Source organism: Nothoprocta perdicaria, unplaced genomic scaffold (genome assembly GCF_003342845.1).
Source record: "Nothoprocta perdicaria isolate Ctin4 unplaced genomic scaffold, notPer1 scaffold_83, whole genome shotgun sequence".
Lineage (NCBI taxonomy): Eukaryota > Metazoa > Chordata > Aves > Tinamiformes > Tinamidae > Nothoprocta > Nothoprocta perdicaria.
In genome coordinates this window covers 2,557,027-2,578,543 of record NW_020456121.1, presented here as the reverse complement: position 1 = coordinate 2,578,543, position 21,517 = coordinate 2,557,027, and the positions used below count along the sequence as shown (strand labels likewise).

The 21,517-nt window shown below is 50.8% G+C and overlaps 2 protein-coding genes across 2 annotated transcripts; both read left to right on the top strand.

Moving 5' to 3' along the window:
* The first annotated feature begins 5,145 nt into the window (after window positions 1-5,145).
* On the top strand, window positions 5,146-7,854 carry HOXD3 (homeobox D3). Its single transcript, XM_026052085.1, has 2 exons — window positions 5,146-5,635; window positions 6,132-7,854. The coding sequence occupies exons 1-2, from the start codon at window positions 5,146-5,148 to the stop codon at window positions 6,881-6,883; spliced, it is 1,242 nt and encodes a 413-aa protein (XP_025907870.1). The 3' UTR covers window positions 6,884-7,854.
* Window positions 7,855-13,842: 5,988 nt separating this feature from the next.
* Window positions 13,843-14,538, top strand: LOC112958245 (homeobox protein Hox-D1-like). Its single transcript, XM_026052059.1, has 2 exons — window positions 13,843-14,143; window positions 14,270-14,538. Exons 1-2 carry the CDS (start codon window positions 13,843-13,845, stop codon window positions 14,536-14,538), a joined length of 570 nt encoding a protein of 189 aa, XP_025907844.1.
* The last annotated feature ends 6,979 nt before the right edge of the window (window positions 14,539-21,517 follow it).

Here is a 21,517-nt window from a genome sequence, read left to right as displayed (position 1 = left end):
CGTGCTACTCTGCTCGATCAGGACTTAAAGGCAGTGCACATTTTTCTTAGCTGTATGCCTCCAAGCTGCTGGCCTGCCAAGTTAGTCAGCTGAATCCAATTACTGCAAGCAGCATTTCATTTGGCTCGATGGAAGCACTCACTTATAACTTCACCTAAAATTTCAATAATACCTATATTGGGCCCACGCCTGAATAATTCTAAAGATTTCCCCGGGTTTGGCTCTGGCAACTTTTTTTTTCCTCTGAGGCTGGTTCTGATGGAGAAGTGCTGGGAGCAGAGCGCAAAAGCGACGTGTTTGAGGTTCTCGGCTTTCGGACTACAAACTTTGGGGGTTATTCTCGTGGCCATTGCGATTTAGGAATCTCCCCAACCTCTCGCCAAGTAGAGTTTGTCTAGAGCAAGGAGCTATTGCTGGTGAGGCTGAGGAGCTGCTTCGGAAAGGCAGGTGAAGTCGATAATTAATTAGACACAAAATGAAAACTTACCATGTTAATCAACAGTGGATAACAGTGACTCGCTCTGCAAAATTATCATCTCTCCGCTCAGGGGCTAAGGTGCAACCCAACTTACGCTTTCTTCTTGCACACTGTGAAGTGCTATTTCTAATGAACTCTGTTTGAAAAAATAAAGCTCTTAAAGTTGACGTACGCCCACGTGAATATATTATATAAGACGTTACCGAGACAGGCCTGGGCCAAGGACCTGAGTGAGCACCGTGTATAACCGTGAAGCTCCTCTTCCCTAACTCCAGTTTGGCGGCATAAATTAAGGTGATTTGGAAGGGGAATGCTGCATCCTGCCGGGTTTGGATAGGGAGCGAAGACTTGGTGGAAAGTTGTGAGCTCTGTTGTGTTGTGAGCTATTGGAGGCGCTTCCGTTGGTTGTTCATTAAGTGGTGAGTTATTGCTATACAAGCCAAAGGTCATTTCAAAGGCTTATGGTTGCTAGATATCGTCTTTATAATGACCTGGGCTTCTTTGTGGGGGTTTCTCTGGCGCTCTTAATGTTTTCTCAGCGCTCTGAATCGACACCTTACACATCCTAAAGCAGAATGCTCATCTCGAGCCGCGAATATTTGCAGCGTATTTAGGGCTGGGGTTTCCCAGCCGGTCTTTATCTGGGACGGGGGTGGGAGAGAAGAGGGGGAGTCCGCGCTGGCTCCGCGTCCGCGGGCTCTTCCCCAGGCCGGCGCGGAGGGGAGCGCAGACGGCAGCGCGGGGACTGCGCGGACAAGCCCGGCTCGGCCGTTCCGCGCCCCTCCGCGCCGCGCAATGGGGCCGGCGGGAGCCGCCGCTCTGGGCGGCCGTGCGCGGCGCCCTGCGCGCTGCCCCCGGGCAAGGCCGCGGCGACCTGGGGGAAGCTCCGCGGGTCCCCTCGCTGCTGCGGAGCCGACTGCTTTTAGGGAGGTAGCGGATCGCTCCCCTCCGCTCCCGACAAATCCGGGGCAGTTTCTGCCCTTTGTCTGCTAAAAGCTCCGGCGTGCGCGCAGGGGCGCGCAGCGGCCTCGGCCAAGACGTGCATTTATTAACGAAGTCCTAAGGAGGAAAGTCTAAAGCCGAGTGGCTTCTGCTGAGCGTTCTCCCTTCTGTTGCAGGTCAGTGTCCACGGCTTGTCCAAAGGAACCCGAAGATCCTACACACACAGTTAAGGTCAAAATTCAAGAAAAAACATAAGTGTGGTGAGTTTTCTGCATTTCCTTTTCCATCCATCTCTCACTCCGCCCCGCTTGGCAGCCCTTTTGTAGGGAAAGAAGGTGCTGGAGTGGATGGCCGGCCGGGAGCGGCGCTCCCGGGACAGGACCATCGATCTGCGGCCTGAGTCCCGGCTCCAAACATGCAGCGAGGGTTGGGACTCCGGCCGCCAAATAAAGCGGGGCCCACAGAACGCCCAGTGGCTTCTTATTAGACGGGGCCGACCCTGGTGGGGAGAAGATCGGCCCTGAACCCAGACAGTGGGCGCGGATCGCTCCCCCGGGGTTGGGGGTCTTAACCGCCTTAAGAAAGAACCTGGGGTTCCCCAAGTTGGTTGGGCAGCTCTTTAGACCCGGGGCTGGGTCGGACCCAGCCCTGCCGAACCTGTTCTTTGTTCGCGGGGGTRTTCTGCCCGCACCGGGTCCTCTCCTCAGCCCGCGAAACCCAGACCTCCACCCGGCTCCAGCCGCAGCCGCCGCTGCCTCCCGCTTGGACCCAAGGCCCGGTCCGGAGAGGTCCGAGAGCGGCGGGGGCTAGCGGCGGTCCCGGGCGCTGCTTATATAGGGGCTTCCCCCGGTCTACGGCCGGGAAAGTGCCGAGTGGGAAATTCTTTCGCTGGGCTCCCACCTACGCTCGGGCTGCTTTGCACTTCTGAAAGTGCCAAGGCTTGGGAAGTGTTTTCCTTTTCATTCCTTACTGAAGCGTTTACTGCCACAGCACTGGCAGTCATAAATTTTGCTACAAACCGCAGTGACAGGTGCATTGATATGCACCCTGAGAGCGCCGGCTGCTTTAATAACCGCTCCGCCGGCCGCTCTCGCCRCCTTTTATTTATTCGGTATCATATTAGGTATCGATCCCGAGCAGAATTAAGTGCAGTGGAAGTGTGAGGAGAGAACTGCTTAGTGCTAGTGCGCCCGGTGCCGTGCGCGGGGCTGCGCGGGCTCCCTCCCGGCCGCGCCTGGCGGAGCCGGGGAGCGCCAGTAACTTCCAGAAGTCCCGAAACGGGATAAAGAGCCCCATTATCACATGGGATGCCTAACGGTTCAGATGAGGTTAACCTTTCTGGGGAGCAGGGGGGAAATCTGAAACACAGACATAGCTACTTAGTGGTTTCCTACCCTCAGTGCATCTGAGCCCACCTCCCACCGTTCGGCCTCACCATTTGGATGTCTTTTTTCTTTTTTTCTTTTCTTTTCTTTTCTTTTTTTTTTAGCTCTTTTTTTTTTCTCCCCCCGGAGACTTGTTTCTGGCCAAACCACCAAGTGATGAGCCCCTGCTTTGGTGTTACCTACAAAAACATCACTCGGCGCCTTACACTCGTGGAAAATCAAAACCTGGAAAGGTCTCCCTCTCCTCYCTCGCTTTCTCCCGCTCTCGCTTTTTAAGATCTAAAGATGAGCCACCAAACAGTTGAGCATTGTCCATGTGATTTATGGCCCATAGCCTCCTTTTTAGGTTCAAGCAGAGTTCACAAGCAGTTGGTATTTCAGAAAAGAAATAAGGCTTTTAACAGCTTAACAGCAATATTCTTTCTTAAGATTCTGTGTATTCTTTCGGGAACTATATTTTACAAGGCACATAAAAGCATACGCTTTAGGCACTGTTTTGCTAACAAAAGTCCTCAGTYCAGATTACTCCTGAAAATGTAGATTATAGAAGTGGAAAATCAGTGACAGTTTTTTTTCTTCCCACAAAATACTTGAAAGGCTCCTCAATATTATCACAATTTATTAAGACTCTTCTAAATCACTACTGATCAATTCCTTAGACCTCCCTTTGCTATTTATTTTTCAAAGAAAGGAAAACAGCTATTTTTCAGTTACTATCAGCTTCCCAGAAAATTCCACAYGTTGTTCACGGACTGTGGTTTGTGACAGGGTGGATTGTGGTTTGTGACTCACTTTGCGAGTGAGTGTGGGTTGCAGTCCTCTGATTCTAGCCCTATATCGTCGGGAATTTTGGAAATTAGACCAATGGCACCGGGCAGTACCAATTGCTGTGAGGAAAGAGCATCAGACAAATGTATTTGGTGGGAGCACAGCTTACTTAYAGTCTGGAGAATGATAATTATCAGGCACTGTTCAAAAAATTCAAAGCTATTTTCCTCTAGCATAATAACAATAATAATATTAAAGTCTAGAGAAAGACAATTAACTCGTAAAATACGCGGAGATACAGGCTGATATAGTTAGGCGAAGTACGCGATCATTTACAAAATAGTTAAGGAAGGTCAGAAGCCTTGACTCAACAGGAAAAATTATGCGAAGTGAGAAAAAAATCCGTAACAAAACCGAAGACGAGTTTTTATCTTGCAACGAGAGAAACAGGGTTTGAGTAGAGCACCCTGCCCCCCAAACCTGACCTAAGGCGCTTTTGCTTCCCGTGCATTTTGGGGGAGGTGGAGAGGGGCGCAGTAAGTTTTCGCGGTGGTAGAAGAAGAGACCGAGATTTATAATGAAAACCATCCCCTAAAAATGATCCCTAGTGTCTMTGAGTCTTTCTACTGGGGACAAATGAGAGGGATGAGAAATGTCGGACGAAGGATTTTAATTCACCACGGGATTAAAAAGGGGGAGCTGACCTGCCACTTTCTTTATATTGCAAAGCGGAGCGGGTGAATGGCGTCGGTTATACTTTAACTCCTCAGGAATCCAGGGGAAGAGGGAGGCCGCATTTTACAAAGGGGACGGGATTTTTTAGCTCCCCGGCGGCCGCGGCCCGGGCACCATCCATCATGTCAGCCGTGCGCGGCCCTGCGCACGCGTGCGCGCCGGGGCCGCGGAGCGGGGCGCCTCGGGCCGGCCCGACATGGACCGGGTCGCTATGGACCGGGTCGGCCCCCCGCGCAGCCTCCCTCTCTTCCCATCTCGGCCCTGGCCGGGCCTTGCGCGGGCGCGGGGACCTCCCTGGCGCCGCCGCCCACAGCGGGGCTCATCCCAAAACGTGACCCGCAGCCCTGCCGGGCTCCGGCCCGGCGGCCTCGCGGGGGGCTCGTGGCAGGGCCGGGGGAGSGGGCATTTGTGCGGCAGCAGCCCAGGGAAGGGACTCAGGACTCCCTGCGCTCCCAGGGAGAGTCTCCGCTGTTCCATGGTGTCCTCTCCTTCTTCCCCCGTGGCCCCTTCTCCCTGCCTGGGGTCCCTCGATCCTTTCTTGGAATGCCCGTCTGCCTCGCTGGGGGTCCCTCCGTCCGTCTAGTTCTCCCTTCCCGGGGCCCCCCATCCCTTTCCTGTGCACTCTGCCTCTTCCTGGTGCCCCCCGCCCGTTCCCAGTTCCCTCCGAGGCCGGCCGAGGCCTGTGGGCTCAGCACACATGTGCGGTCAGGTGCTGGGGCCGGGCCGCCCGCTCGGCACCCAGCACTGAAGGTCTTTTTTGTGTCCCCCGCTGTCGCCCTCACAGGTGGCTCCCGCGGCGGCGAGTGGCCCAGGCCGAGGACGTGAGGGACGCGGTCAATGTTATTTGAGCAGGGCCCGCGGGCCTCGGCGAGCGCAGCGAGCAAGATGCAGAAAGGCGCCTACTACGACAACGCGGGGCTCTTCGGGGGCTACACGTACAGCAAGGCCGACGCGTACCCCTACGGCGCGGCCCATCAGCCCTACGGGCAGGCCGGCCTCGAGGGCGACTTCCCCGGCGCCGCGTGCTCCGTGCAGGGCTCCGCGCCGCTCCGCGCCCCGGCGCACAAGGGCAGCGAGCTCAACGGCAGCTGCATGCGCACGGCCGGGGGGGGGGCCGGGGGCAGCCAGCCCCCGGGCCTGGGAGAGCAGCAGCCGCCGGCGCTGCCGCCCTCCTCGCCGCCCAACCCCCCCAGCGCGCCCCCCACGAAAAAGGGCGGCAAGGGGGGCCCCAACGCCTCCGCCACCGCCACCATTAGCAAGCAGATATTCCCCTGGATGAAGGAGTCTCGGCAGAACTCCAAGCAGAAAAGCACCTGCGCCCCCTCAGGTAGCCACCGGCCCCGCCGCGCCCCGCTCCCCGTCCCGCCCCGTCGGGACCGGCCTCGCGGCGCTCCCCGCCTGAAAAGGATCCCGCTGTCCCGACCCGCACGAGAGTCCAGCCATCCCGATCCACTCGGGGCTCCCTCCTGTAGATCCCGCTTCTCCGCCCCACCGGAGTCCCCACGTCCCATCTCGGCCCCTCCATCCCTGCACTCGGCCCCTCTCCTGCGGCTGCGGAGGCACCTGCCCCCAGCCCGCTGGAGCCCCCCGCCCCAAGGGGCTCTGGGGACGGGTTGGGGTCCCGCCCCCTCCCACTGCAAGTCCAACGGCGGCAGCAAGGGCCCCCTCCATTGGGACGGCTGCGGGGGGGGGCGCTGGGAGAGGAGGGGGCGCTCCTGGAGGGGGCGCTCCGGCCCCCTGCGGTGGGCAGCGCGTTCTCGGGGTGCCCAGGGGCTTTCGTTGGGGGGAGAAACCAACGTCTCTTTTCGCCTGTTGCCCCGCAGGAGAGAGCTGCGAGGACAAGAGTCCCCCCGGGCCGGCCTCCAAGCGGGTGCGCACCGCCTACACGAGCGCGCAGCTCGTGGAGCTCGAGAAGGAGTTTCACTTCAACCGCTACCTGTGCCGGCCGCGCCGCGTGGAGATGGCCAACCTGCTGAACCTCACCGAGCGCCAGATCAAGATCTGGTTCCAGAACCGCCGCATGAAGTACAAGAAGGACCAGAAAGCCAAAGGCATCATGCACTCCCCCGTGGGACAGTCCCCCGAGCGCAGCCCGCCGCTGAGCGCGCCGAGCCACGGCGGCTACTCGGGCCAGCTGCCCGCCGTGGGCAGCCTCGCCTACGACAGCCCGTCGCCCACGTCCTTCGCCAAGCCGCAGCAGAGCATGTACGGGCTGGCCGCGTACACGGCGCCGCTGAGCAGCTGCCTGCCCCCGCAGAAGCGCTACGCGGGCGCGGAGTACGAGGCGCCCGGCGTGCAGGGCGGCGGCGGCGGCTTCGGCGGCGCCAGCCTGCAGGGCAGCCCCGTCTACGTCGGGGGCAACTTCGTGGACTCCATGCCGGCCTCTGGGCCCATGTTCAACCTGGGCCACCTCTCGCACCCCTCGTCGGCCAGCGTGGACTACAGCTGCGCCGCGCAGCTGCCCGGCGGCCACCACCACGGACCTTGCGACCCGCACCCCACCTACACGGATCTCACGTCGCACCACACGTCTCAGGGACGCATCCAGGACGCGCCCAAGCTCACGCACCTGTAGCGGGATTGGGAGCGAGCGGAGCGGGCGCTCCTGCGAATTACCTCACTTTTCTGGCGGGACAGTGTTACGTGCTCTCGAATGGCAACAGTATTAGCGGATTTGTCTCCCCTATCGTCTACATCTTTCCTTTCCTCTATTATTTCTTTTTTTTTTTCTGTTGCAACTCTGAGTAGGTCCATGGAAAGGAATCCTTTCTTTTCCTAGCTGTTGTTTTAAGCATGACAGTGCAATATACTGCAAACCAAGGGACTAATAACTTGGTAATTATGTACTTGAAGGTAAGTCTTATAGATCAATTAGTATTAGCAGCGCGTCATGCTGAGGTGTCTTAGACCAATTGTGAGCGGTGAGGACTTGCCTGCATATAAGCTTATTTCAGAGAAGTTAATTTATGAATTCTTCCGTAATGTAAGGATTGCAGCGGACTAAATGATACGTATTTATTATTTTAAGCGAGACACTTTTGTATCACTGATTATTTATCCTMGTCTTAATGTATTTATGTGGGTATTAGTAGAATTTATTCACCAATACTTCGGGAGATCGATTCAGGTCCACGGTGACTTACATTTCACCTATTTAGTATATTCGGTCTGAGCTAGTTGAGAGAGTAGTCTTGAGCAGTTGTAACAGTGGCTGGTGTTCGTAGTTTATGTAAGGATTAATTAAGACAGCGAGTTGTAAGTCATTAATAGAGTAAAACAAACCATGGCATCAAACAAAGAGCCGTTACACTTTTTAAGAAGCTGGAAGTATTTTTAAAATATTTATTTCAAATCGTCTGGTACCATTTGAATGCTTCCTTAGGCTGGCCCGTAGCTCGTCTTGTTTATGAAGCCACCTTTTAGTTGGAAGCGCAACCGCTTTGAGAAAAGGACCCACAAAGCGGGTCTCTTGGCCATTTTGTTTCCCATCAAATCCTGCCTACACAAACCTCGGTGAGGTTAGCGTTTATTTATTGACTAGGTATCTATTGCACGCTATCTATTATTTCGGTGGGCTATTTTCTTTTTATTACAGCCTGGCTATCTGAAATAGGAAAGGAATTAGAAACTTAGAATGAAAAATTAATAGAAACCCTCTGATAGTGCTAATTTCATTAGGGTCTCCATAGCAATCCGTGCAGCAGCTGCCGTCTCCTTTGTTATTTATACTCTTGYCTTTATACTAACCATAAATCAATTTTTTTAGACGTCTTTGGAAGCCCGAGCTTTTCCTCTTACTTTTCATAAAAACAAACTCGGAGCGAGACTTGACAATCAGATGCGCGGGGCGGGAGGCAGCGCCGGGGCGGGCGCGGGGCGGCGGCGCCGGGAGCCTCCGCGGTCGCGCAGCCTCCGCCCGGCCTCGCGGCCTCGGGAAAACCGCGGGCAAAAGGAGAAAAAAAAAAGAAAGAAAGAAAGGAGAGAAAAAAAAAAAGAAAGARAGARAAMRAAAAAAAAAGAAAAAAGRAAAAAGRAAAARRAAAAAAARRAAAAAAAARTGGAAAAAATCCAGGATGCGCCGAAACCTCTTGTTTCCTCCTCTTAGTCACACGACTGGGTTGAATCCCTCTCCGGATTTACCTGAGTCATCTTTTGCTGCTTCTTCTTTGGGAAAGTTTGACATTAAAGTCTGTTCCTAACAGTATAGGCCGCTCTGAGAAAGCCGTCTGCTCTCCCTTGTGCAGTGCCGAGTTAAAGATTACTCGGATCTCTTTTCCCTCCACACAACCACCCGATGCGTCACTTTCTGGTCTGACAAACACTGCGACTCCTACCCCAGCCCCCGATGACAAGAGCCGCACTTTCTATCCTAAGAAATATATTAACTCCTCCAATTCTGGGCAACACACATAAGGATTTTTTTTCCCTCTCTTTTCTTCTTCTTTGTCTGCTTTTCCTTGCTCTCCTCCCTTCTCCCACTGTTTGCAATTGACTGGACAGTAACAATTCAAAATATCATTTAATCTTTCTTCTCTCTGCCCCCTCTACAATTTTAACCATGTAGCGTTATGTTGAGAAGTGCACCTTTTGTTCAACTTCACTCTTATCAAGAAAATTTGGCTATATATGTTGTAGATCTCTAAACAAAACAGAATAACACAAATGACTTTGATTGAAGAGGCATTTTAACCACTTTGAGCCCTAAAATTGTTTTATATGGGAATTTTTGCACAAATTGTTCTTAGAAGCTCCATCCAGGAATAACCAGAATACACAAACAGCATAATATGACTAAGAACTGCTCATGAATCATATAATGCGCCCATAAATATATATATGTATGTTCGTGTCTCCAAAATCTTCTGTAACCAATGTACCCAYGACTGAAACCGTCCATGTAGATTTTTTTGTGTGCTTTTCAAACCATGATGCATCACTTGCTTCCAAATGCACAATGCCAAGGCACTGCCGTTCCTGTAAGACCTCCCATGGTGTAACCCAACGTGCTTTATCCTGGTGTCCCCCACCTTAGCGTTGCATAGGCTATTCTCCAGATTGTGTCTGCTCTGACTTACTCTATTAGTCCTTCAAAAAACTGTTAAGAAAAGGCCGTTTATGAATAGCCCTTCCCCAGACCCGAGGAAGAAGGGGGTTTGCAGAGAAATTACCTGAAAACAAAAGCAGTGCTGCTGAGGTACCCTGGCCTATGTTATTTTCTTATTGCAGAGAGGGGTTTGCTAAGTTGGTTTTCACTGGGGGGAGGAGGAAGAGGAGGAAGAGGAGGAGTGTGTGTGTGAGAACTGTGTTGTAAATAAATTCACTTTCTTCTCCGTGAATATGACAGAGGTGTCTCGTTTGTAACGTGATAGAAGTCCACAACGATAACCTAATCATTAGAAGTAATGTTACTTTAGTGAGATCGCTGGCATTTTTACAATGTTTGTACAAGCATCAGCAATCTCGAGGAGAGAGACACTTTGGCRCAAGCCAGACTTTTTCTTGGCCCATCATTTAAAGCTCATAAATTATAAACAAGCCCCTTTCATGCTCAGTAGCAACTCAGTAGCTTTGCAGCAGCACCCAGTGCTCTGAACTCTGATTACCCACTTAAAACCCAAATTGTCAGCCCAGGCCAGCTCTTAGTCTCTCTTCCTTGCATATGCAGTCAATGCAGGCCTGGGATGTSCCCTGCACTGTATTTCTTCTGGAGGGTGGTCCCCGCTGTATCCCTGTGCCCAGGGCCTCCTTGGAGCAGTGAGCGGTGCTGGTGCAGGGGACACCGGTGTCTCACAGATGCTGCTCGCGCGAGGCTGAGAAAACAAAACCGGACGCCCCATGATTGATCAGCCTGTGTGTCCCAGGCAGAGTCCAATTCCCAGCCTGCCTGCTCCTGCCCTGTGTGCCGGCCACCCTGGGACCATCCCGGAGTCACCAGGGCTGGTGGCAAGTGGAGGGAGCTGGCCAGGCTCCCAGGGGGAAGGGCAGAATGGCAAAGCTGCTGAGGAAAGAAGGGATCCTTCTCTGTGCTGGGGCTCTCCRAGGGAGCCAGGAGGGTCCTTGGAGCTCAAGGAAGGAACCGAAGGCAGGAGCAGCATGAGGCTCTGCATGAACCAGGCCTGTGGGAAGGCCAAGGAGAGAATCAAGCTGCCCTGGATACCCTTGGAGATCCCTATCCCTGTTCAGAGCACTTGGAGGTCCTGGGACACTGCTGAGGAAGGAGCCCCAGTGACTGTAGCCCCTCTCCATTCCAGAATCCAGAGTGTGTCCAGCAGTCTGGGACACAAAGGCAGCCTGTGAAGGCATAGTACACTACGCAGTACAGGGGCCCAGGCATCCGGTTGCCTCTGCTCATCCCGCTGGGAACAAAAGCTCCCAGCACAAAGGGCTGCTCTGCCGGGGCCAGCAGCAGCCATGCTGGCTGCCGGGCGCTCTGTGAGCTCACATATCTGTGAGGAAGCCCCAGGCCTGTGAGGTGTGAGCTGGGCCCGGCCGCTTTCTGAAGAATGAGTTATTGGGGGAATTGCCCCTTGGGCAGCGAGCACCATGGGCACAGCTTGGGAAATGCGGGGGGAGGTGGGAACCTGCACCCATGAAGGGTCCATCAATCATGCGAGGTGCACTCTTCACACGGCAGCAGCTCACCCTCCCTCAGCTCGAGCCCGAGCCAGCTGGGGCATKACCAGAGACCCCAGCCAGATGCAGCAGTGCCCAGTCCCAGAGCACGAGAGGCCAGAGAGGTTTCCAGCTGCGAGGATGTGACTGAGTCCCTTTGGTCTCAAGGTCACTGTGCCCTGCACCTCCAGGCCTCTGCAGAGCCTGCACGGTGCTGCCGATGCTGGAGGTGGCAACAGCCTCGCACCTGCAGAGCCGCATCCTGGCTCTGCTKCGAGACAGTCCCAGAGAGGCTCAGCTATGACGGCCACAAGCACAAAGCTTGGGCTCTCTCATGGGGTAGGATGGAGCTCTTCTAGGGAAAARCACTCCCAAATGCACAATTCGTATCGTTGGCTTCATTTCTCCTTTATTTACTCATATGCAGCAGCTGCCCTTGCAGCAGCAGAATCTTTGGGAGTGAGTAGACACCCACATTGCCCCCTGCTCCCAGCAGCCTGAGCTGCCTTTTGAGATCTTTCTCTTCTCTGTGTCCATACAGAGGATCTTTGTATTTAATTCCATGTCCTGGGAGAACACAGGCCCCAGGTTCATCCTCTTCCCTGGTGATAACCTTTCTCCAGGTGGCTTTGGATGACCTGACCATGCAACAGGACCACCATGTATATTCCAGGTATTTGGTCACCTTTCTTGAGGGTGCCCATTGTCCCCAGCCACTTCCAAACATGCTTCCCTGGATAGAAATTCTGGATAGAAAATCCTCCTCCAATCYCCAGAAGATGGAGCAGAAATGAGACAATTCACCTGTGCTCAGCTTTGGGTTTCTGCTTTCTTCATCCTTGAACAGTCCTGCAAAAATGAATAGAGAATGTGATGAATGGGAAGCTCAGTAACAAACCCMTCTGGGTGAATAGAAGGATCCTATGGTAGTATTAACATGGACATTCTTGTCTTAGTGCTTAAATACATCTTTAGATACCATTACAGCAGTAGCACTCTGCAAGCAGAAGAATCATGTAAAGCAGCCACAGGCCACCTGAGATGGGGCTGTTGATTTTACTCTTTTAAAGCAGAGAAGAGGGAGGAGGGTTGACCCTTTACTAAAAGGACAGGYTTTCTTTGCCAAAGAGAAGGCCTGCCGTTCCCAGGCTTCTGTTTCATCAGAAAACGACTGTTTTCAGACATCTCTGTCCTCTGTGGATACATTGCACAGCTTCTAAATCATATAGAATTTGACTGTCCTTTAAAATTTGCTTACAAGGAGTATTTGATCTGAGTTTATATGAAAACTTTTGTTCTTCTAATTTATACCTGTGTCCTCTGCAAGAGGCAAGATGGGTGGTATCCCATTATTAGGGCATCACYGAGAGCATAGCCCACACCAAGGACAAGTCTGTGTCTAGACAGCACCTAGCTCCAGGTCTCAGGGCTTAGAACAAGTGCTTTGCAGGCTCGAAATCCCTAAGAATTTAAAGTGCCAATGGAGACAGCCATCCTTTGCTCTGTAATTGTTGTTTTGCCGAATTCTGGGCTACAGCACAAGGAGTTCATGCTCTTGCACCACCCAAGCAYCAGGAGAGAGCAGTCTGGATATGGAAGTCAGCAGTTCATGGGAAATGAATGGGAAGAGCTGAGAAGACAGCAGAGATRCTGGAAGGACAGTGTGGGTTCAGAACCCACAGGGCCCCAACACCAGGCCAGCCCCCTGAAACTCAAAAGAGTCCATCAGGATTTATTCTGGTTACCCTCAGATGATCCAKCACTGTCATTGGCCCTCATAAATTTTGTAGATTTCTTGCTGGCCACTTTGACTGGTAGGGACTTGGGATAGCTGGGAGGAAGGTTCACATTCTGGATGAAGCCATTTTTAGTTTCATGTCCTTATTTAGAAATAAAATAATTCTGTGGCAAGGCACAATTCTTGCATTTTCCCAAATGAGTCCATGGTCGTGCTATTAAACCCTGAAGGTCAAGTGTGTGACTCAAAGCCATGTGGTGCAGCCCTTCTTCATGTTTCCTGTCTGTTTGGTCCCTTATTCTCAACACCAAAGTGAACTCAGCCCTGGGCTCCCACTTACCTATCTGAGCTGCAATGATATCTGGCTATTTGTAATAGAAGGTGGATGAAGTCCAGCAGTGTCCAAACTTACATTCATCTCAAACTAGGTGGTGAAGCTTCRCTTGGAAACTTCTAGGGAACAATGATCGCTTTTGGATTCACTGCTCATATCCTCCAGGTTTCTGCTCCCTGCCGTTCCAGGGAGATGAAAAGTCAAGGAAGGTGTGGGAAGGCCAGGTCAGCGCTACTTACTGCATCTTCTGCTCACTTTGCTCTTTTGCTTCCTGTGCGAGCGCACTCAGCGAGCACTGCTGAGCTGCCGGGGAGACATGAAAGCCCATTAGCACAGCGAGCTCAGGGACTCACTTTGTGAGACTGCAAAGCACTTATCTCATGCAGTGAGACTGTTAAGAGTCAGGAGGGCAGCAGCACCCCAGCTCCCCCAATTCAGACAGACTGGGGGTGCGTTGGGGGCCCACCTCCCCCTTGGGGCTTCTCCTAGAGGCATAGGAGGGATACTTGGGGGCCCATGGACGGTGAAGTTGGGTGAGGGAGTCCTAAGCTGGACCCTGAGGCAGGAGAGTGGGTGCTGGGGTCACTCTCCGCAATTTGGGCAAGGGATCCCACCGTGAGCGGCAGGAGATGGGCCTGGGAAGGGCGGGGGGGCGGGATCGGGTGGAGCCGGGCCGGGGGATCCCCCTGCAGCCCATGGCAGGACCCATGGACACCCGGGACCCCTGGAGAGGGCTGCCCCCGCCGGGCTCCCATTGGCCGCGGGGCGGGACGTGCCGCCCCGCTCCCGGCCCTATATCAGCGCAATATTGACCTGCCCGGGCGTGGGGAACACGGGTCGGGTGCGGGCCATGAACTCGGGMTCCTTCCCTCTCTCCTGCCCGCCCGGGCTGAGCCGCGGGGCCCCGGCCCTGCGCCCCTCCGAGTCCCCGACGGCGCCGGGCCGCGGCTGCGGGCGACCGGGGGAGGGCGGCGGGGGCCGCCCGCAGTTCGCCCCGTCCATCCCCGCCGGCCGCGACCCGGAGCGCGGCCACCCGCTGCCGTGGGGGTCCCCGCAGCCCGGCCCCGTCTCGCCGGCCCCCGGGGCGGCCCCGGCGGCGCCGCCGCGGCCCTTCGAGTGGATGCGAGTGAAGCGGAGCCCGCCCGTGAGAAGTGAGTGGGGCCGCGGGGCGCGGGCGGGGGGGCTCCCCACCTGGCTCCCCTCTGCCCCCCTCCTGCCCCCCGGCCGCCGCTCCTGCCTCTCCCCGCGCTGAAGCGAGGTGTTTTTGGGCGTTGCAGGCGGCGCGGCGCCGTGCGGGGCGCAACCCCCGCGCACCAGCTTCAGCACGAAGCAGCTCACGGAGCTGGAGAAGGAGTTTCACTTCAGCCGCTACCCGTCGCGGTCCCGCCGCCTCGAGGTGGCCCGGGCGCTGCAGCTCCGCGACGCCCAGGTCAAGGTCTGGTTCCAGAACCGCCGCATGAAGCAGAAGCAGCGCGAGCGGCTCGGGCKGCCCGCGACCCCCGCCGCCCGCCCGGGCCCCGCCGCCGCCGCCCCGGCCTCCTCCTAACGCGGTCGCTGCCGCCGCCGACGGGGCGGGCTCGACGCCCCGCATCGCTCCGCGCCGCTCCGCTCCGCCGGGACCCCCGCGGGCCGCCCCGGCGCACCCCGGCCCGGGAAAGGCCGGCGGGAGGAGCCGCCGCCGGTACCGGCTCGCGTTGCTGTCCTGTCCCGGGGCAGCCGGCATAGCTCCTCTGCTTTTTAAATTCTATTTATTTATTTATGTATTTATTTATTTTGGCAATGTGTTTCTTGAGGATATCAGAATATCAAGAAGACTTTCCATCCCGAAAAAAAAAAAGACTTTGATCAATGAGGAAAGTAAATAAATAGGGTGAACAGCTGCCCCCCCCAGGCTGCGGGTTCAGGCCTGGGCGAAGATCTCAGGCAAAGAGAAGCTGCCGGGCATCCAAAGCTGTTGGATGGGTGGGAGGCTGGTCTGGTAGAAACTGAAGAGCAGGAGAAACATCCCTGGCAGGGCAAGGAGGGACAGTCCCCTTACCCACAGGCATCAGGGATCCCCACTGAAGAGACGTGCCCTTGGCTTCCCCTCTCTCTTTTGTAAAACTTCTGCAAGAAAGGGGTGATTTATGGACTGAGCTTTTCTCACTTATTCACGGCCTCTTTCCCAATGTACTTGAGTTAGTCCAGAACTTAGTGAAGGGAGGTCTTGAAGGGAATGAAGCATTAGGAGGAAGTGTCCTTATGCTCAAGCTGTGACTTCCCTAGTGGTGGAGAAACGCAGGGTTCCAGCTCTCCCTTGACCGGCTCCCAGCGGCTCTCACCGACACAAAACCTCTTGCAGCTTTTAGGGCCAGACTGTGTCCTCTGCAGACTACACATTTTGCRCATCCCGATAGTATCTCGTGGTTAAAGAAAATGCCTCATATTCAAACAGTTTACAATACATTATGCCACATGTGAAATCCCAGGAACTGTTAAAGCTCAGAAAGATGCTTGAGTTTGACCAGAAGCTTCTCTGCCAGCAAAACTCCAAAGGGTTCCTGGGTCTTTTACTTGGGACCCTGGTTCAGCAGGGCTGACAACCCATGGCTACTCCACAGAAATGCAAAAACCCAGGAGTGCTTCTCACTTCTCCTGGTTACATCTTTCTCAAAAGTGAAGTAGTGAAGTTTCCTTCTCTTCACTTCCAAAGAGCAGAWTCACTTCACAGGTTATCAGGGAAAGAATTCTGGTAATTGAACTACTGATATGAAACCAGTTGCAACCAAAATAAATGCGCTGCAATTCTGTATTAATGACACTGAAAATGAGCTCTTAGACTGTGGGCTGTTTATTCTTAAAAAAAAAGAAAAAAAAAGAAATAATATTTTAATATTTATGCTCCCTGCTTCTGTGAAGTTATTTAAAGTAAAACAAGGTAAAGTATGGTAGTGTTCATGGAAATCAATGAAAGCAATGTAGATCAAATCTCCTTTTCAATCTGAGCATTAAACACAAGTCAGTTACTTAATAACACTTTTCAGCTGCTTTTAAGACACATTTTTTCAACTGACTTCTTTTTTTTCCTAAAAAAAAAACAACAAATAAGCATACGCATGTAACCAGAATAACTTGTCTTTCAAAGAGCATATGGCTCACACGTGAACTTTAGAACTAAACAGCTGTGTTTTCAGTTGCCTCCAAATTTGTCACCAAGCCATGGGGTTGCTGGTTTGCCAGAGTCTTATTTTCTTAATGATTTTGGCATTTGTGCTAGTCATTTGAGTCTGGAGGAAAGTTTTTCACTTTGGGGGCATGCTCTTGCACTACCAAAATGGAAAGAAAAGTTCTCATTGATTTCAGCGGTGCTGGGTCAAGCCAGCCATTAGACCACACAAAGTCTTTCGTAATGAATGTTTTCATGCCATATATTTTCCCCAGTAAATAAACACATGTGTTGGCCTTGTAGCAGTACACAGTTCTGTATCCATCAAAATGACATAGTTTAAATATGTAAAGATTTACTTGCAAATTAAGATGAAGCCTTACAACTGTTTTGTGGCAGTCTGAATCAATTTGCTGATATGAACACAGCCCTATTCTCTGTTAGGGAACTTTAAATATATTGAGTGTAATTTCTGCTCACAAGAGAGGCATTTTAGCAGCATCTTGCTTCGACATGAGCAGTCCCAGTGACATACGGATTGGAGGCTGCTCTTGGGCACTGCTCAGTCAGCAGGAGAGCTGGAGGAAGGGGGTCATGCAATCCATGTACCAGTTCCTGAATGATTAAAATTAAAATACATGCTATATACATGGTGCATACCTGAGGTAAGTGATAGCTAAGGTSTAAGATTCACTCACTCAGCATTAAAGCCACCTGCAGTCACTTTGGTGCCTGGTGGYTGGAAATAGGCTTTATGCTCTACCAGTACACGTGAGAGCACAGGCTGTGATTCTTACCACAATGGGGACAAACTACACCAAGACCGTTTTGTGAAATAACCACCACCACACAATTCATCAAATGTTATGAAAATACTATTTCTTGGCCTTGTTTTCCCTCAAACATCATTAAAAATCATATAAAAGACCATTCTGTTTCTGTCATATAGTATTTTTTTACTTACTGACTATTGCCTGAAGGGCCACAGTGTACAAAGGGTTCCGAAAAAAAAAGCATTTTTAATGTGTTCCTATTTTTGCCTGCAATAGAAAAAAAAATATTGATTTGGAAGGCTTCCAAGGAAAAAAGGTTGTACAGCTACTGTTCCTGAGTGGTATTTGTGAATGTGGAGATTTGATATTCTTTGGGTAGACAAGAGATAACAAAAAATCACATTGCTGCAAATGTAGCTTAGGCAAGGAGCTCAGGCTAGCTTTGGTGTCTGGCTTCCTACGCAGGCCTGAATGAATATATCACCACTTGCAAGCAGAACACAAAGAACACTTTGCAGAGGCTCAAGCTGCCTACTTCAATTTATGATATCAGCTGCTTATACTTATTTGGGTCATCAAAGAACAAAAAAGTAACTCAGAAAACAAAAATATGCAAGCTAATCATCACATTTTAATCTCCTCCTAAAAGTGTGCCATTTCCTCTATTTATTGGTAAAACCTGGAACAATGGCCAATACATAAAACACTGTAACATTATTAGCAGAGCAGAACAGATTATTCCCTAAAAAAACCTTTGCAGGCAAAAGAACAAAGTGGGAAGTCCTCCTTGTAGTTCCAACTACCTCTCTCACACCTAATAAATCATGCTTGTGATGTGCYCTGTACCATTCTGTTAGCCTAAATTCCAAGTAAATCCTGGGAATAAGGACAAAACTCTGATGCTCGAGAAGAAAAAGGCATTGAGAGAATCCCAAATAAGACATGGTTGTTACCAGCTTATCAYTGAGGGGTCATTAAAGTTAAAGCTAAACTTATTATTTAGCAGTGGCAATATATGGCTGTCCATGGGCAGGACTCAAGCTCAGATCATCATTTTTTTTCTTACTTCTTCCACTGCTGGGGAACTAGGGGAGTCTCTGATCAGGGAAAGGCATCTTTGAAAAAACAGCATTGGGGAACCAAGGGACAAATCCTTCTGCTCCCTGGCACAGGGAAGCCTGTTATCCCACCCCTCTGAACACATCCATCGGTACAGGCCCATTGGAATTCTGTGCAATAAATAGCAAAATGTACTTCCCAGAGCCAGGATCTTATTGTATTTTACTGATATCTAAAAATTAGATTATTAAAAGATTGAAATTGAAAGATTGATATTAGATTATTAAAAGATTGAAAAACAGCAATTTAAGCAAACAAACAATACACAAACACAATCAGGTTATTTCCTCTCTCAGACTTTCTACCACCTAGAAAACAGATCTCTTCTACTATGTGTCACCAGAGAGCATTGTGTCACGAAGGACAAAATCCCCCAAATTTCAGTTTGAAGACCAATGAGCTTTCAGGAGGCTGGCATATCATACTTTACAAAACTGTTATTCAGGACTAATTCAAGCAGCCCAGCCTGTGGCCTGAGTCTTAGTCTTTTCATGTTCTTTTAAGAACTAATTTAAGCACAATAAAGCTTAGAGTGGTATTTGAAAACAGATAAAATCTTACTAATTCTAWTTTTTTAAATGATTACTGAAGATCAGATTTTGCCCAGTTGCTGTTCAGATAATGGACAGTTCCTGTTTTAGGTAGTCTCTAGTTCCATATGTGAAGCATAGATAACGGAATAATTATTTTAAAACCATGGATTTATGGATTTATGAATTATGCCATTTACGAAGAATGAAATTTTCTTACACACCTGAGTGTATCAAATTAAAAGATAATTATCAAACTGTGTCAAAAGCCTGTCAATAAAACCCACCTATCTTTCACCTTAAAAATTCATCTGACTAAACATGTGGTACATGATGCCAACGGGTTATCAATCTGTTCTCTCTTGCTGGTGAGACTAGACCTCAAAAGCACCTGCAGAGAACTGCCCCTTGCTAATTCCTTGGTGGCCCTGGGGCAAAAGTGGTCTAAAAGATTGGGATCATTTGCACACAACACCATGATTCATTCTCCTAGAAAGGATCCACGTTTTTGAAACATTGGTTGCCTATGTCCAGCACAGTGATTTTCCTTCGGATGTGACCAGGCAGCCAGTTCAAAGGACTGTCACACGCTCCCAGTGCCACGTCCTCCCCTGAGAGCCCGGCTGCCTGCTGCTTCTGCTCTCTTTGCAAGGGTAGCACCCAGCCAAACAGATTTGATAATCGGATCTGAGGCTTCGCAGGTGTGAAACGCTGCCCAAAGGCCACATGGACAAGGATTTCCACAATACTGGGGCTAATCACAAATGAGAAAAGACGTCCCGAGCCTGCCTGCACAGTGTCACTGTCACCCTGACGCTGCTGTCGCCTGCGGTCCCAGCCTGCAGCAGAGCTCCCCCGTGCTGGACACGGGCAACCAGGCTTTCAACGGGCACCCATGTGCCAGCAGCTGCACGAGCATGGCTCTGGTCCGTTCTTTGGAATAATTTCCTTAATTTTAAAATGCACCACATTTAATAAAACAGCAAAGCATCTCCAGAAGTTGTCATCAGCTGTCGCATGCAGACTGAGAAACCCGGACTGCAGCCACGAGCAGCCTGCAGTTTCCTTCCCAGGGGAGGAAAACCTTCCCCAGCGGCAAAGGGACTATGGCCACCCTGGTGATAGTGACAGGGCCCCCATAGGACAACTGCGCAAGTGCTCAAATCTTCTACAGGGCACAGCTCTGGTCTAAGGAAAATATAGACTAAGTGTAACTGGGACTGTGGGCATCTCCTGCTGCTTAGAGAAGGAAGGAGAAGCTACCAAAATGTCATATTGCTCCTCTTATGACATCGCGCAGACATTGTACCCAAGCTTCTTTGAGGAAGATTGCACAGTCAGCAGCAAAACTGATACCTCATGCAGCAGACTTCACCATTCTTGAAATACCATGCTTTTTGCAGACTATATTAAAACATACTAACATTTTTTCCCCCTTCCCCCACATGCCCTGATTTTAGAGAATTAAAAGGAGATAATAGATTTGGGATGTGACACAGTTACAGATGGCTCTGGCTAGACTAGACTGGAATTCATTGAGTCTGTGCTCTCTGCACATTTATGGAAGCTGCCTCTGGCTCTTGCGGCTCAAAATATTTCTCAATCAGATATTCTTTTTTTTTTTTTTTTTTCATGTCCCAGTGCTCAAAGAGCTCCAAAGTGCATACCCTTTGCAAAATATTCTGAAACCATTGCTGCTCTGCTCTCCAAGTGAGCAGTATTTCCTCACATGACATACCCTTTTCTTCGCTGTCTGCTTAGGCCCAAAAATGACCAAAGGAGACACCTACTGCTTTTCCCACATCCTTCTACCGGTGCCAGTAAAAGGATGAATAGGATCTTCCATATTTCCTTACAAATCCCTAGAGATATCTAGACTCACCAACCCATATCCAGTGATGAAAGGACCATATGTTTTTAGTAATATATATGTAAGTTATTTCAGTCACCATCATTTTGTCTTCTTCACCATGTTCTCACTCTGGGGAAAAGTAATGCCAAGTATGAACTTCTATAATTGTAATGAAGATAAAACAAGCTTTTCTTGTTCCTTTTTTGGTAGAAGAGTATTGTTAGATGGAGCAAGATTCAACTTCTGAGGTTTCTGCTACAACATAGCAGTATTGCTAAGAAAGACTGAGAAGTGTCCATATGCAAACAACCTCAAGTGTCCTTGCTAGAGCATCCCCTGTGGATATGGAGGTTGAACAGGATGGTTTGCAGGCAAATTCTGCAGCATCTTTTTTTTTTTTTTTTTTTTTTTTCCCTTTATGTGTTAAAAATTTCTGTGCTTTCATGATGCAGAAGACTTCTGTTCACAGCACTATCCAGGTGTCATTTGTAGGTGGGTCCTGCTCTCTCTCTTCTATTTTTAAGAAAATCTTTTAAAGGGGTTTTGGTTTTATCCCAATGCGGAATAGCAACACATTTTTAATCTCAAAAATCTTTTGGGACAAGGAAGCCATTTCCTGCCCAGCTCTACAATTAATCACTGCACATCCCTCTTACAGCGCGCTACAGATAAATAATTCATTGCAGCTGCCTCTCCCGGCACGCGGGGTAGGCAGTCATGATCATTTCTACAGGAAGAAGAAGAAAGTTAATTCTTTCTATGTCGGCCTCCAGAGAAGGATTTAGACCCTCTCACAAGAAGCTTTGGTGCATTCATAAACCTCTTCAGTATTTACCACACTTATCCAGAGACCGAGTTCAATTGCAGTTCTCTAATTTCCCAGATAACATCTCCAGAGTTTGAGACGACTTGCCTACCCCGTGCCTACACTGAAACTGTGAACAATGACTCTTGCTTTCATGAACAGGACGGTTCAGGATTTTTCCACAGTTATGAGTTACGCAAACACCAGGATGAACCTTTATAGCCAGTATTACTGCTTAAGTTAGGGTCCCGACTGCTCCTCATAGATGAGGCTTTGACATTCCTGGAGTTTTGGCAATGTG

Coding starts and splice junctions, on each gene's coding strand:
- HOXD3 (XM_026052085.1), top strand. CDS start 5,146: ATGTTATTTGAGCAGGGCCCGCGGGCCTCGGCGAGCGCAGCGAGCAAG. Junction 5,636..6,131: donor AAGCACCTGCGCCCCCTCAG/GTAGCCACCGGC, acceptor GTTGCCCCGCAG/GAGAGAGCTGCGAGGACAAG.